The 17,389-nt window shown below is 37.4% G+C and overlaps 1 protein-coding gene across 1 annotated transcript; it reads right to left on the bottom strand.

Annotated features, from left to right (window-relative positions):
• Positions 1-14,057: 14,057 nt before the first annotated feature.
• Positions 14,058-16,910, bottom strand: LOC107637254 (AAA-ATPase ASD, mitochondrial). Its single transcript, XM_016340687.3, has 3 exons — positions 16,216-16,910; positions 14,924-15,409; positions 14,058-14,518 (listed from the first exon to the last, which is right to left on the bottom strand). The coding sequence occupies exons 1-3, from the start codon at positions 16,775-16,777 to the stop codon at positions 14,058-14,060; spliced, it is 1,509 nt and encodes a 502-aa protein (XP_016196173.1). The 5' UTR covers positions 16,778-16,910.
• Positions 16,911-17,389: the final 479 nt, after the last annotated feature.

The raw sequence follows: 17,389 nt of genomic DNA, 5'->3' as shown, positions 1-17,389 counted from the left end.
GTGCAAACTTGCTGTTTAATTGCTGAATCACCTGATTGATATCAGTTTTTGAGTTTTCAGTGATGATGATGTCATCGACATACACCAAAACAAAGAGGCTAGTTCCTTTGGTGAATCTTGAGAAAACTAAAACATCTGATTTGGTAGCATTGAATCCTAAGTGGTTAAGTTCTATGCAAAGCTTGTGGTACCAAACCCTGGGTGCTTGTTTAAGACCGTATAGTTCTTTTTGTAAGCTTACAAACCAGGCTACTGTCTCCAACTGCATACCCTTGAGGCTGCCTCATGTAAACATCTTCACTCAAGTCACCATGGAGAAAGGCATTGTTGACATCAAACTACTTAATGCTCCAGTCATTTGCCAATGCCACTGTTAGGATTACTCTTATCGAAGTTGGCTTCACTACTGGACTAAAGGTTTCAATAAAGTCAAAACCAGGTTTTTGGGAGAACCCCTGTGCAACTAATCTGGCCTTATGTTTCTGCAACGAGCCATCAGCATTGTACTTAGCTCTAAATATCCACTTACTTCCAATAGCTTCTCCCCCTTGTGGCAGTGGTACCAGCTTCCATGTTGAATTCCTCATTAGTTCTTCATATTCATTATCTATGGCTCTCTTCCATTCAGGGTGAGATAATGCCTCTTTGACACTTCTAGGTTCAACTGTGGCTTGTAGTGCTTTGGGCTTGAAAATTCCATGTTTACTCCTTGTGATCATAGGATGTATATTGCTGGTGCTTGGTTGAGCAGTATCATCTGTAAGTGGTGGTAGGACAACCTCCAAGTCAGAGATAGGAATTGAAATTGGAAACTAGATAGAGCTACAGGTTGTGACATAGGTTGATGTATTTGGTTTTCAGGTTGTGGTATATGAGGTATTGGTGATGTTGACTGGCTGAGTGAGTTTTGGATGAATTAGGTGGGTTGCAGGGTTGTGTTGTTAGGTGATATAATTGGGCTGGTATCTGATGTGGTTATGTGGGGAGGAGTTTGTTGCTGCAAATGTGTTGAGAGATAGGGTCCTTGAGACATGAATTTTGGTAAAAGAGGTATTCTTGGTAAGGCATGAATTGTGAATTCTGAGCTGTCCTTATCTGAGTTGCTGCTAAAGAAGTTTCCTTCTTTAAAGGGAACTTTGCTTTCATAAAAAACTACATCTCTTGTCACTATTATCTTGCCACTTTGTGTGAGGCATTTATAGCCCTTGTGAATCAAACTGTATCCTATGAAAACTGATGGAGCAGAACGAAAGTCCAGTTTATGTTTGTTGTAAGGTCTTAGATGAGAAAAACAAAGACAGCCAAAGACTCTTAAAGTGTCATAATTTGGCTTCTTTCCAAAAAGCTTCTCCATAGGCGAGTAGTTGTCAAGAGTTGGTGTAGGGAGTTGGTTGATTAAGTTTACTACTGTTGAGAAGGCTTCCCCCTAATATGTTGTGGACATGCCAGCTCCAGCAAGCATTGCAAGTCCTTTCTCCACTACATGTCTATTCTTTCTCTCAACATTGCCGTTTTGTTGATGTACATAGGGGCATGAAAACCTGTGCATAATTCCCTGTGCCTACAGTTCTTTAGATAAACTAGTGTATTCAGTAGCATTATCAGTTTGTAACATTTTTAGCTTAGTATTTAATTTCAACTCAACCATACGTTGGAAAGAAATAAACACTAATTTGAGCTGAGACCTTGCTTTAATGAGGTACAACCAAGAGAATTTGGAAAATTCATCAGTGAACAAAATAACATAGAAGTTTCCATTAGTATCAGGAGTGGGGGCAGGACCCCAAATGTCAAAATATACTAGTTCAAGAGGTGCTGTGTATACAGATTTAGAAACAGAAAAAGGCAATTGGTGAGACTTGTGACAACCTAAACAATTTTAAACAAATCTAGCTATCCATTCTTCACTTTTTCATACACTCATGTATTCTCTTTTTGATCACCACACATATGCATTGAATTTATTGAACTTTAAACCTTGGGACATTTTGTTTCCTTTTTATTGCATTTTTTTACTATAATATATACAAGAATATCAATGCATATGGTTTACACATGATTAATATATATGAGTGTGTACCCAATTCCTAAAATTTTTAATAAAAACACACACATATTTTTATCTCTTCCCAATATTCCCAACTTTTTCAAAATCAAATGATAAACACTCTCACTAGCCTAAGCTAATCAAAGATCCAAACAAGGGACATTTATTATTTTTCACTTAGGCTTGTAATGTGCTACAATTAAGAACAAATGGGTTAAGCATAGACTCAAGATTGGTTAACAATGGAAGATAAAAGGTTAGCTATTTGGGTAAGTGAGCTATTTGAATAATGGCCTCAATCATACAATTGCATGTATACACAAAATAATGGACATAAAGAATCAAACAAATTAAAGATTACACTTATAGAAAGAGAATAATGCACACAAGAATGAAAGTAAGTGGTCATATGATGTAACCACACAATTAGGCTCAAAACTCTCATGCTTGTGTTCTTAAACTCAAAACATGATCCACAAAGTGTATAATTCAAGCAAGTTCTAAAAAAAAAATTCAACCAATTGGGGTGGTACCCGAGAAATAGATTTCTTGAAAATTTTCATCACATTGACTAAGCTTATTCTAATGCAATGTTGTGATTTAGAAAATTTTAAAATTTTTCCTAGTTTACCCCCTTTTCAATCAAAACACAATTCTTATACAAAAAGGGTCAACTAAGTTTTAACAATCCAAAATATTTTCTAATCACAATCAAAAGCCAAAATGCAACAATATATATATATATATATATATATATATATATATATATATATATATATATATATATATATATATATATATATATATATATAAAAGTGTGCATCAACCAAAATAAGGGTATCCACAATAACAAATATGTACAGTAATCCCAAAATGATCTCAAAGATAAAGTACAAAATAAAATAAAGTAGCAGAAACTAAAGATAGATGTCTGAAAGTTCACCACATAAATGTAATACACCGGTCACGAACGGTGACCTCCCCACACTTTAGGATGAAGCATCGTCCTCGATGCTACTGCTGAAGCTCGGGATGGGGGTCAACAGTCGCGCCGGGTTATGGCTCAGGCTTAGGCTGTGGCTCAGGCTATGGATCCTCAGGAGGCTGCTGGACCTCATTGGTGGCCTGTGTCTCTGGTGGTTCCTCCTGCTGAATTGGCTCCTCAACATGCTCCTGCTCGTCGGAGGCGGGAGAGTCTTCGAGCAGAGGTAGCTCGATGCCCTGTGATACGAACACCTGGTCTATGCGGTCGAGACGTCGCATGAGACGACGCTCGCTGTGATCCATGAAGTGAAACAGGCGTTGCACCAATAGGTATGTCGGCTCAAGTGTAGGTGGTGGTGGTAAGGATGCTGTGGCTGCTGAAGTAGAGGGGGTCCTGCTGCTGCTACTGCTGATGATGAGGGCTGAGCTACCTCCACCACTACTCTGGCTCGAGAACGGTGCTTGAGTGGAGGCTTCTCGTGCACCCACCCACCCTATGGAATGGTAACCTCCTTGTCGTCGTCATCTAGGGGTGGTGGTGTCACATCATCGTCCTCCCACGGGACATCAGCTATCTCAATCATACTGGTGACCAAGGTAGGAAATGGCAGGAGGCCACGGATATGTGCACGCCACATACTCTGCCTAATCAGCCGGGGGAAGTCTACCTCCTTCCCCTCCATCACACACCCAATCAGAACCAGCATATCCATCGAAATCTCTGAGAAGTGAGTGGTGGGCAAGACATAATGGGCGAATATATGCTGCCAAGTTCTAGCCTCTCTCGATAGATAAGCGAATAGCATCCCCTTGGGCTTCTTGTTACTAGAATTCATCACCTAAGGGGCATCAGGTGTGGCAATCATGCGCTTCAGCACCTCATAATCGAATGTCATGCAGTGGATGGCTACCTCTGCCTGCTGATAAGCGCATGTGCCATCAGTGCGAGGTCGGCAAAGCAATGCCTCCCCAATGGCAGCCTCAGTGATCAGAATCTCTCTACCCCTCAGCTGGACTGAATCAAGAGTGGCACGGAAGAAGTTGCAGTAGAATTTTCTCACCCATGAAATGTTTATCCTTCCCAAATCTCTATCAACAAAGTCCAATCCCAACTCCAGAATATGGCTATTGATGGCGCGTCTCACATCATTAGGAAGGACTAGCTTCTTCTCAATGTTCAGGTTCGTCTTCCGGAATTTAGGGAAGCAAAGCTCACAGTAGAGGTTGGGGAATTTGATTGGATCAGTGGATGGGAGTAGCTGATTTTCTTTGTCCACTTCATTTAGGGGATTTTTAGCATAATTTGCATAGGGTGAAGGGGTAGAGGTTTTAGAGCGCTTTCTCTTCTTTGAAGTAGTGGCTATAGCTTTTCCTTTGTCTGACATCCTAAAAAACATTTATGATATGATATAAGCAACTAGCCAAGTAGATATAAAGTACTCAAAGTAAAACATATTCATGAATTGAGTGAAGAGAAGAGAATTCTTGAAATGCAAGTAACAGAATTCAGAATTCAAACTAAGTCACAAACCAAGAATTCAAACCATAATTGCAAAAAAAACTTGTTCATTGAGCCTAAGAAATTCCATACTAAAAAAGAATGATTAAGGAGTCATGTTCAAAACAAAAAGAAGAAATCAGTTGGTTAATCAAGTTAGAATTAGAAATTAGTTAAAAAATCAGTGATATGACAATTATCGGTTCAATTAAAAGTAGTGTACAAAGTATGGATGCAAGCATACTCACAATCATGAAATGCATCAAGTCATTGATGATGAAATATGATATTGCCAAAAAGCAACCAATATGGGAACAAGTTATCAATCAATGTGAAGATCACTAGTGGTGTTAGTGAAATCAAAACCTTGAGAAACAAGTAAATCAAGCAACATTTAACACCAATTCCAACAATGCATAAAAGTCATAAGTTCAAATAAGAATGGAAAACCTCATGATCCATGTGACTTAATGAAATTAGGTATGAATATAATGAATCAATTAGTCACATAGATTGAAAACTTTCAAACTTGTGTGTTTATACAAAAGAGGCACAAAATTTCAAGAGAGTCTGAAGTTATGGTCAATCTGAAAACTTAATCGAACTATTCAATGCATATAAGCAAATTAGTATTGCAAATAGGCAAAAAGTACTATAAGCATGACCAAAACCTGCAAACATGTCCTTGAGGAGTTTCCCAAAACCATTTAGCAAACAAAACCTTATTGACACAGAAATCGTCAAATAGAAGCTTGTTGCATCAATTAAACAGTGTTATTTCATGAAACATGGTTAGGAAAAATCCGGCAGCATTTCAGTAGCAAATTGGCCATTTCCCAAATTCAAATAAGCAATTTTAATCCATATGAATTCATTAACAATTAAAAGCACGAAAATCATATATGAGTTCATATGAATTGAACAATTAAGCCAATCTTTCAGCAGCAAAACATTAAAAAGCAAATTAAACTAAACTAGCCAGCAACAATTAACATTCTTTCTTTTAACGATGAACAAAAATACTGGCTTAAAATACAGCACCAAATCTACCCAATTGAATAAAGATAATGAATTCAGGTAGCATGCTATTCACTGAAGTTCATACCCAACCACAAGTGTTCAACACGAACTTAAACAAATACGCATGTTGGGTTAAGAGATTGAGTTTAAATTGGAACAAGACAGCAGCAAAAACAACTTGAATTCATTAAGAAAAATAACCACTGCACAAGCAATTATTAAAAATATTTAGCAGCTGGTTCACTTCACACAGCCATAATAAAAAACACAGCATCATCAATTCAAACAAGCCTAAATTGGCATAGGAGCAAACCATACAGCACAAACAAAGCAAGAGAATCAATAAAACAGCAACACTTTCAGTCATCATCATTATTCAGAACAAACCTAAATCCACTACTCAGCCCAGATTCTCTAACCACCTAATTAACTAACATGCATTTCTAACTAACTAAGCTAATTAACAGAATTAACACAAAGCAGTAAAGGAAACAGAACAGGGGAAGGCAGAGACCTGGAAGACAGAAAAGAAGCAGAAATGGGGAAGGAGACAGAAAGGGCAGCAAGGTGGTGCTGCTAGCGGCGGTGCACTGGAGCTCGTGGTAGCTCTCGGGTGGCGTCGAAACAGAGAAGGGAGATAGAGCAGGGGCGAGGTCAGAGAGGAAGGGTTAGGAAGGAAGAGGAAAAGAGAGAAAGGGAAGAAGAGAGAGAGAGTTGGTGGTCACGGTGGAGGCTTACCGGCGACAATGGAGTCGCGGCTGTCGATGGCGATGGAGCAGGGAGTGAGAATGGTTGAGAGAGAGAGGGGAAAGAGAAGTGAGAATGGTGAGAGGGAAGAAAGAGAGGTGAGACAGAGAGGAAGGGAGAGGGATGAGGGCGCTGGTTAGGGAGAAAAGAAGAAGGAGAGATGTTAGAGAAGGGGAGTGGAGGGCTGCGTGAATGCGCTAGGGCTTTGCGTCCCTGGGGTAAGTGGAAATTTGAATCCACGCAGGCGCGCACCATGCGCGTCCGCGTGGGTGAGAGGATAAAGGAGTGGCGCGGAAGCGTTACATGCGCTTGTGCGTAGATGAGGGAATCGAGAATGAGCGCAGACGCGTACGGTGCGCGTCCGCGTGGGTGAGCTGGGCCAGAGGCACAAAAGGGGCCCAAAGTTGGCATAACTCTCGGGTCTTTTGGCTTGGGTGATGCAAAAATGCATCGACGCGTGCGCGCGCTGTGCGCTTGCACGTGGATGGGTTGATTGATGATAGGGTGCGGAGGCGCCAGGTGTGCCAACGCGTAGGTAAGGAAACACAAAGGGATGCGGATGCGTACAGCGTGCGTCCGCGTGGTTAAAGCACAGAGTTGGCCCATAGGTGGCACAACTCTCTGGTCCTTGGCCCAGAAAGCTTAGATGCGCAGCCGACGTGCGCGCACTATGCACTTGCGCGTGGCTGGTGCTTTTTTTTTTTTTCAAAATCCTCCCAATCTCTTTTAAGACTCTAAAACTAGCTAAGATGCAAGATTAAACATATTTTTGAATTTTTGGGAATTTTTCAAACAAATTGAGGAAACTTGCAATTCAAGCAAAAACTCAAATTCAAGGAATCATCCCTAATTAAGACCTAGAATCTATAAACTCCTTAGCAAGCAAAGCAAAATATATTGAGACGTAAAGAAACTATATACAATGGAACCCGTTTCATTCATTCATTATATATACAAGAGAATGGAAAGAGTTTACCATGGTGGGGTGTCTCTCACTAAGCACTTTTGGTTTAAGTCCTTAAGTTGGACATTTGGAAGGTTCCTTGTCAAGGTGGTTTATGCTTGTATCCATCCTTGAACCTCCAAGAGTGCTTGTCCTTCAATTGGTTGTCAGAAGTTCCAACCATTTTCACCAAGCTTTGGTGAGGTTCTCTCCAAGATATGAGGTCCCAAAATTGGTTTTCATGGTGTGATCCAGGATCCCATATCTTATCTTTGTACCCATCTTCTAATTAATCGCCTTGATTCTGTCCGGGTGACAAGAAAGTTGAATTCTCATGAAAGCACCAAACTATCCTCCTAGACCCACTTAATTGAGCATTACACCAATCCATGCTCTTCAATTTTGAGCTTCCAACCATAATGAGTCTAGATTTACAACGCCAACCACTAAACATCCTCCTTTTTCGCTTAATTCCACAAAGCGCCCTAAGTTGGCCATCCGTCTCAAGCAAACTATACTCAAGTGAAATAATAAAGCTAAGAGTTAGAAGTTTTACCCACTCAAATGAAAGATTGGATGACAACCTAGATGGAAGAGTTCCCAATGATCTTGATAAAGCACGCTCTACTCCCGTCCACCATCTTCTAGAGGCTTCCACCACTTGGCAAGGTTCTTCGAGCTTTACCTCTTGCCAAGCTTCTTCAAGTTCACACTCTTCTTCACCAATTTCTTCTAGCTCTTCTCCATCACTCTCATCATAGATAGGAAGTTTAGTGAAGTCTACCTCGTCATCAATTTCAAGCACAGTGGGGAGGGATTCTTCAAACTCGAAAGGATCATATGTTGATGCGGAATCATCGTAGATAGGAGGGCTTGTTGCTTGGGACACTTCTTCCAATTCGTCATTCACCAATTGCCTTGGAAAGTTGCACGTCCTCCTCAACATTGCTTTCTAATTCACTGGAAGTAGGCTCAACAAGATCATCGAGAGGGTTGATCAATGTGGACAAAAAATCACTAATGATGGAATCCACTTCTTGATCAAATTCCTTCGACTCTCCATCCACTTCCTCAACATCACTCTCCTCTTTAACATCCCTTCCAAACTTCGTGGGAGAGGGCTCTGCGACTGGAGATTCCTTTACGTGCTCAACATATCCTAAACATCCAACTACTACTTCCTTTTGTTCACTAATTTCTACCTCCTCCTCTTGTTGCATTTCTTGTCTTGACTCATCCTCCTCTTCATGGAGCTTTAAGTTCACTCCTTCACTAAGCTCTTTGGTTGCTTCTCCACATTCAACAATGGGAGCGCCTTAATCACATAGGCTTAGGCGGGATGAGACCATGTCACTAATGGCTTCTACCATGATAGCCATTTTTGTTCTTAACTCTGCAAACTTCCTTTCATCCTCCTCTTGTCGCCTTAAGACATGAGATTCAAGATCTCTCAATTTCAACATGGGGCTTCATCGGGAGATGATAGTGGAAGAGAAGGTTCATTGTTTGAGGAAAGGTTGTTGTAATTGGAAGGTGGTTCATATTGGTGGAATCCTTGAGGTGGTGTGTATGAATTTTGTGGTTCATGGGAGTATTGGTATTGGAAAGGTGGTAGTTCTAAATATGGTTCATATGGTGGTTGGTATGGTGGGTATGAGTTGGGGTCATATGGAGGTAAATGGTGGTAGAAAGCTTGTGAGTGAGGTAGTTTAAAATTATGTCGCGGAGGGGGTTCATATGCATGTGGTGGTTGTGGTTGACAATCACAGTAAGGGTCATCACACACATTGGGTTGGTATGCATTAGGATTAGGATTATACCCATAAGAGTTCGGAGGAGGTTGTCCATAAGCTTGGGGTTCTTCCCATCTTTGATTTCCAAATCCTTGATGCACATCCTCATTAAAGCTTCCATTTCCTACAACATAGTTTGAACTACACTCATAGCTAAAAGGATGAGAATTCATAGTGATGAAAGAAGACAAAAATAAAACTAACAAGAAACAAAGAAAACAAAGTCCTACAACTAGCAAAAGCCAACAAACAAACCAAAAATCAAGCTATTCACAATATGTACAATAGCCAATAAAATAGCACAATTGATATCCCTGGCAACGGCGCCATTAATTTGATCGAACGAGGTCTTTGCTCGATGGTTTAGAATTTCTCTAGTAGAAATAAGAACTTCGTTGTGAGCATAGCTCCAAACCAACAGACAACTCTCGCATCAAATTAAATTTTTTGTTGTCACAAAGAATAAACCCCAATAAATTTATAACCGAAGTATTCAGACTCTGGGTCATCTCACGAGGATAGCAATGAAGTGATCAATTATTGGCTATGAGAAAACAAGGGGGGTTTGATTAACAAGAGGGCAATAAAATAAATGGCAAGAAAAGTAAATCAAACAAGCAATTAAAAGAAGCTAGATAAGAGACTCTTGGCTAAGATTTAGGTAATTGAGATCACCATCCTTGTCATAATTCAAGCATTGATAATCATGCGGAACCGAGCTCATTAGGTCTACTCACCAAAGCCTTAAGTACGTAATGTCTACTCCTAGGCTTGGAGTACTTCAAATTGCTTGATCAACATCAATCCATAAGTCCCAACCTAGCTACTAATTGACTTAGTAGTAGGCTAGAGTCAATGGTTATCAAATTGATCCACAAGGGTTCTAAAATTACCAATTCAACAAAGTCCAAGGACTCAAGATCACTCAATCCCCTTAGCCTAGGCCAAGGGTCAAGAGAACTACTCAAAAACTATAGGAAGCATTATATCAAACACCTAATGTGCAATAAAAGTAAACATCACAAAATTCTAAAATTAAGGAAACCCATAACTTCATAAGCAAGAAATCAATAATAGCAAGTAAGATCAACATGAAAGAGACATTAACACCAAATTACATTAATTGTAAACCAAATCCAACATGAGTTCATCATCACAAACAAGATAGCAAAATGAGAAATTAACATTACAACTAAGAAAATCAAGATGTAGACATGAGAGATTATAAAAGAAACAAGATGAAAGCAAGGAATTAAACATGGATCCATGACAATTTGACCTAATCCTAACCTAATTCTAGAGAGAAGAGGGAGATTCTCTCTCTAGAAAACTAACTAAAGGCTCATGTTGACTAACTAATTGCTCCCCCTTTGCTTGGACTTTAATTCTGCATGAAATACACTCAGAAACAAGTTGGATTTGGGCCTGGGCAGCTCAGAAACCGCCCCAGCGTTTTGCCTTTAAGTGGGCCATATGTTGGTATCGGCGCGTACGCACCATGTGCGCGTGCGCGTCGATTGGCTGTTTTCTTCATCCGCGCGGATGCGGTAAATACGCGTGCGCGTCCTTATATGAAATCACTTCTGCGCGTGCGCCCCTTGTACGCGTGCGTGCCCATCGATGAATTCTCAATTCTTGTTTCTTCATGCATTCTCCACTTTGTATACTTTTCTCCTCATTTCTTCCATCCAATACTTGCCTTATGAAGCTGAAATCACTCAACAAACACATCAAGGCATCGAATAGAATTAAAGTGAATCAAAATCACCAAGTTAAGGGCCTAAAAAATATGTTTTTACACTTAAGCACAATTCAAGAGAGAATTACAAAACCATGCTATTTCATTGAATAAATGTGGGAAAAGGTGGTAAAATCCTCTAAAATAAGCACAAGATAAATCACGAAATCGGAGTTTATCAACTTGCCTACACAACAAGCTTCACATATGGAATTAAAATTTACATTACAAGACTTAAGGACAGTGGACAGTACACTATTAGAGGCATGCCCCAACCTATTATGCCAGAGCAAGAAGCTGTCCTTGCTGCACAATGTTGAGACACAAGCAGACTTGGTTGATGGTTTGAAGTGAAGAAATTTGTACATTCCATTTTCGACTACTCCCTGGATAACTACTTCGCTGGTTCCCTGAGATTTTACACAGCATTTGTCAGAATGAAACTCAAAATAGACAGAATTGTCACAGCAAAATTGGTATACACTCAACAGATTTTTGGTAATCTCAGGAACATGCAGTAATTTTTGTAAAATGAATTCTCTATTGCTCAAATCAGATTTAAAGAGATATTTTCCAACAAGATTGATTCGCAAACTGAACCATTCCCTACGATCACTTGGTATGATCCTTCATAGGCTTGTCCTTCCATCAGATTTTGTTGATCTGAGGTCATATGGTGGGTTGCTCCAGAGTCCAAATACCAGTTTGAACCATGAATAGTTGCTGGAGTTGCAAGTAGTGCATGAGGTGGTTGAGAAGAAGATTGGCTAGCTTGTGAATCTTGTGAGTTGTGCATTTCAGGCCTCAAGTCAGCTCCATAGTTGTTGTCCCTTTCTTATCTATAATAACAATTCTTGGTAGTGTGGCCAATCTTATCACAGACTTAGCACACATGTCGCTCACCATTCTGCATGAATCTTGGATTTTCATTGTGGCCTCTTTGAGTGAATCTTGAATTGTCATTGTACTGTGAAGTAGATCTTGAGTTATTCTGAAAAATTTGAAAATTGCCACCATTCTGGAAATTATTGTTTTGGAAATTACTGTTCTGGAAGTTGTTCTTCTGGAAATAGCTGTTCTGAAATTGTCTTCCTTGCTCAAATCTGTTGTTGTCATTGTATGAAGGTCTTCCTCCTCTGCCTAATCTTCCTCCTCAAAATCCACCTCTTGTGTGAGCAAGATTAGCCTGGACTAATGCTTCTGGTCTTCTGAACCTTTCAAGCATGCTTTCGTGTGTTAGTAGAAGTGCTTCAAGTTCACCAACTGTGATGCTAACCGGTCTTGCAACTACTGATGTGATTACGGATCCATACTCTTCTGTTAGGCCATTTAGAATTGCATTCACATGATCGCTTTCTCTCATCGGTTCTCCAACGGACGCCAATGCATCTATGGTGCTTTTCAATGCAAGTACGTATTTATTGACAGAACTTCTAATCTTGACGGTGCTCAATTTGTGCTTTAATTGTATAATTTTTGCTCTGATTTGAGAAGTAAAGTGATCATCAAGACGTCTCCATACCTCGTACGCATATACTATTCTGGTGGTGAAGGGCTTTGTCATTGAGGCTAGGAGCCATGACTTTAACAGAGCATCATGTCTCTTCTACGCTGAGAATTCTGGATTCACTTCACTATTTTCTTTGAATCTTATTGGTATTCCTTCTCTTCTTATGTGATTCAGCAGGTTATGTCCTTCAATTGTGAACTCAGCCTGATCTTTCCATTGTAGGAAATTGTCCTCGTCAAGCTTCATCGAGATTGGAGAGGATGTGAAGCTTGCTTTCAGCGCAACTTGTTCTTCAGCCATGATTACGGGTTCAAGCTCTGATACTATGAAAGGTACCAGGCCTGAGTAGAGAAGAAGAAAGAAAGAAGAGTAGAAAGAGAGTTTTGTGATTGAATCTGATATGAATATTATTGCTCAAAATTAATCACAATATTGCAGTGCTCTGCTATATATACAAACACAGAACATAAATAAAAATGGAGGGTTGTAACTAACTGAAGAGCCAGCCTGACACTTAACAGACTTTTCTAACTAACTCTAACTGACAGCTAAGCATTACTGACTTCTAACTGTTTTAACTGAATTCCAACTTCTTTGAGTAGATAGATTCAATCACTACTCTATCATACTCCCTGCTTTCAAGTTCCTTTGATTCTTTCACTTGGTTTGAGTGTTTGTTGCTGCAACTTAAATTCTCTACACGATCAAGAGTGCAATTTGTTCTGTGTGCTATAATAGTAGCGCTCCTTTTATAAGTATCAATATATATTGAGTTAATTATTTATTTAGGTGCATACGAAAGGAAAAATATAAAGAAAATGATTTTTTTTATAAATAGTTAGATATTTATCTAAAAAAATATTTCATTCTATTTTTATATTTTTTTAAGATAGATTATACTTTTTTTTTTCACTATCTCCGTACAAAAGTCTTTTCATGGTTGAATTGGCAATTTATTTATGCTTGTTGAAAAACAAAAAGGCAGCTATAACAACTAACAACTAGCAAATAAAATCATTATTAATATATAAGATACAATACAATACATACATATACATGCCCATTGAACGCCTATATGCAATATTTACAAACCATATATATCCTATATTATAATTTATAAAATAAATAATTAAATTAATCTCCAAAAAATTACTTATTTTTTAAATTAATTTTTAAATTTTTTTCAATTAAATTGTCCTTCAAAAATTTTAAATTAGTGATTTTAATCTTTTTGTCATTTTTGTTACTAACAACGTCAAAATTTGTTGATGTGACACGTTAAGTGACACTACAACACATACCTAGTAGTCCTAATTGGTGACTAACATGATAAATTTATGAAACTAGATCAAATCAATCCTAAATTAAGGGATTCCAATGCCTTAAGTTCTTCCCTTAATTAAGTTTTGATTTGATTTAATTTCGTAAACTTATCATGCTAATAGTCAATTAAAGTTCCTATGTGTATGTTGTAATATCACTTAATGTATTACATTAACAAATTTTGGCGCAGTTAACAAAAAAAATATAATAAAGACTAATGTAATTAATTTAAAATTTTTAAAGAATAAATTTAATTAAAAAAACCTTTTAAAGACTAATTTAAAAAATGAATAATTTTTGAAGACGAATGTGACCATTTACCCATAATTTATACTACTATTCCAGTAACTCAAAGCATGCATACACCATTTCATGTATCATTGGAATAATGATATCATGTACAAAACAAAACTACATTTGGATCTCTATTTGTTTTATTTAACTTATTCCAAAATCAGTGGATGAAACCATTCTCTTTCACTCCATTATTCTTCAACTCTCCATGTTCCCTCTCTTTCTCCTCCTTCAACCTTGATTCTTCTTCATCCTCCTCCTCCTCCTTCTTCTTGGCACTCTCAAGAAACTCAATCAAGTTCTTCAAACATATCTCGGAATCATCAGAGTTCGATTTCGGCATGATCTTCTCAGCAACATCAGCAGGTGTAACATTCACTTCACCCAACAACCTCTCAACAATGGAAAACAAGTGATGGTGATGATGATCATCAATGTCCAAGTAGTTTGTTGCAAGAACCTTAAAAGCCTCAAAGCAACAATAAGACAACTCAATGTGTTTGTCCATTCTTCCACTCCTAATGAGTGCTGGATCAAGCTTGTCCACAAAATTTGTGGTGAAAACTATGATCCTCTCTCCAGCACAAGCTGACCAAATACCATCAATGCAATTCAATAGCCCTATATATAATAATAGTGACACAGATCAAGAAAATTTCACCACCTCAAAATTAAATTATAGATTAAATTATTCTGTTAATTTTTATAATTTTCTCAAATTTGTAATTAAATTTTTATATTTTAAAAATTTTTAGTTAAATTCTTACACAAGTTTTTAATTTGTAATTAGATCTTTTTCATTCATCTCATACCACTAGCGAATATGTGTCAGTATATTCTGTTAAGTTGAATGTTTTTAAATCACAAAGATATAATTATAAATTGTCAACGAATTATAACTCAAATGGCATAGTATTCTCATATTCACTTAAAAGATTGCGGGTTCGAATCTTACTTCTAAATTATTTCTATATAAATATATAATTGAAGCAAAGAAAAATATATAGTGGGGGCATAAGTTCCTACCTGATAATGTTACCTTACTATCCTTATTGTCTTCTTCTTCAGCATTTTTAACAGGATCTTTATTAGATTCATCATTATCTTGATTCCCTTTCCCATTTCTCTTGTTTCTCCTTTTTCCGGTGAGATCAAGGGAACAATCAATGTCCTCAATCACCAAGATAGACTTGCTTGATGTCTCAATCAATAGGGTCCTCAATTGTGTGTTGTCCTTCACTGATGTTAACTCAAGATCATAGACATCATAGTATAGGAAATTCGCCATTGCGGCTATCATGGTAGATTTTCCAGTACCTGGAGGACCATATAGCAAATACCCTCTTTTCCATGCCTTGCCAATTTTGGCATAGTACTCTTTTCCCTTCTTGAACTTAGTAAGATCATTTATTATCTCTTCCTTCTTATTTGGCTCCATGGCTAATGTCTCAAACCTTGCAGGGTGCTCAAATGTCACATTGCTCCACTTTGCTCTGTTCCATCCATACCAACCTTTGTTGCACAGATATAGGTAAAAGTATTCAACAAGATTCAATACATAAATATAACAATTCCATAGCTAGTGATTTGATTGGATAATGCATTGAAGAGTTTAAGGGTGTCTATTGAGATGTTAATATGTTATATCTTAAACATAGTTTAGTTACTACCTACTACAACAGAAAATTTACTAATACTTTGTTTTCCTTGGTTGTTTATTTTTATTATTTCTTATAGAATAAATATAGGAACTAACTTTTAATTAGTTAATTTTTTTATAATAAAATTATTTTTTAAAATTTTTATTTTTTTTTGAAGATTTAGAATTAAGAATTTAAGATATAAGATTTAAAATTTAAAATAAAAGATAATTTTAAAAAAATTAACTGATATTGGTACAAAAAAAATTACTTTTCAAAATTGAATTCTTTTTAATAATATCTAGTTCTGAGACTAATAAGTATATAAAAATGAGAATATAATGATAAAAAATATTATTCTTTATATACAAAGTTTAATTTTTTTTTAACATATAATTTAATTTTAATGCACTGACAGTATAAAAGAACTTTACACATGTATCAAATTAAGTATTACTAGGTGGATAAAATAATTACTTTCAACAATCAACGCGTGAATGATCATGTAAACAAATGAACGTGATCAAATGATTGTGTAAAATAGTTATGGTACATCAAAATTAACCTTTATAACATAAACATAACTTTAGAAATAGTATATAGTAAAGCCTTAAAGTATGTGCAGAAGTTCTATGAAAATTTTGAAGTATTCATGCATGGAAGGTAGATAATACCAACCAGTGCTGCAATTGTTGGTGTAGAGCTTCAATTGTCTGTTCTTGATCTTGATTGCTTTCCCTTCTTCCAAGACATGAGGGATGTAAGAGTGAGCAATGAGGTCCCTATAACGCTTGTGAAAGCTTAAAATGTAGTATCTCTTCTCATCAGAAGCTGGATAGAACGAAAACGACTGCGTTTTAAGTGTGGTTTTGTTTGAGAGCCACCAAACCTTAACACCTTTGAACTCATCACTCACTTCTTCACTGTCATCCATGCTCAGTACTACCTGGGTTTGGCTGTCCTTGACCACTTCCGCCTTCAGCCTTTTCGCGCTGAGGGAAGAGGTGGCGCTCAGGTATGTTTGGATGGCCGTGAAGGCCTCGCTTCGCTTGAGGCGCTCGCCGGCGAACTCAGGGAAAGTTATTTGGATGTATGGAGACAAGAAGGATGCTAGTTTGTGTGTGTACTTTTGGACATGCATACGGAGGTGAGGAGGGAAGAATTTCTCAAACATGGCATACATGAACATTATGGTAGCCATTATTGATCCTATTTTTGACCACATTTCCTCAAACCCCATTTTTTCCCTTCCTAAGTGTTAATTACACTAAGATTTGTTTGTCATGCAGCATATATAATAAAGGATTTAGCAAGTAAGAATCTCTAGTTTTCTGTGGGCGATCAATTTCTTAGGTCTTAACTTGGTACTTGGCCATCAGATTAAATGGCCTAATATTCATAGTGCCTCACTTCCAAATATATAATACTTGATGAATACAAATAGCACATTACTTGGTTATAATGGGCCAATAAAAAATGAGATTAAACAGATATATCACTAGTATAAGTGATGATTGCACAAACAACGTATAGAACCACTCATGGTTATTCACATTTAATGGGCAGTAACGGGTTTTATTTTGAGCAGTTGCTGGTTCCAAATAGTGGAAATCATGCATGCATATGAATGGGTATGTGTGTGTCATTCTTTCATACTAAATGAATAAATTGTCAAATTTGTCTCTCAAAAATTACTAATTCTCTAAATTGGTTTTCAATTCGTGTTAGTAACTAATTATGATGTTGTGGTCAATATGATGTCACTTAACGTACTACATCAATAAATTTTGATGTCGTTAATAACAAAAAAACAAAAAGAATAATATGACTAATTTAAAATTTTTAAAAGACA

Source organism: Arachis ipaensis, chromosome B4 (genome assembly GCF_059453495.1).
Source record: "Arachis ipaensis isolate K30076 ecotype BB chromosome B4, ASM5945349v1, whole genome shotgun sequence".
Taxonomy (NCBI): Eukaryota; Viridiplantae; Streptophyta; class Magnoliopsida; order Fabales; family Fabaceae; genus Arachis; species Arachis ipaensis.
This window is presented reverse-complemented; position numbering and strand designations above follow the sequence as displayed.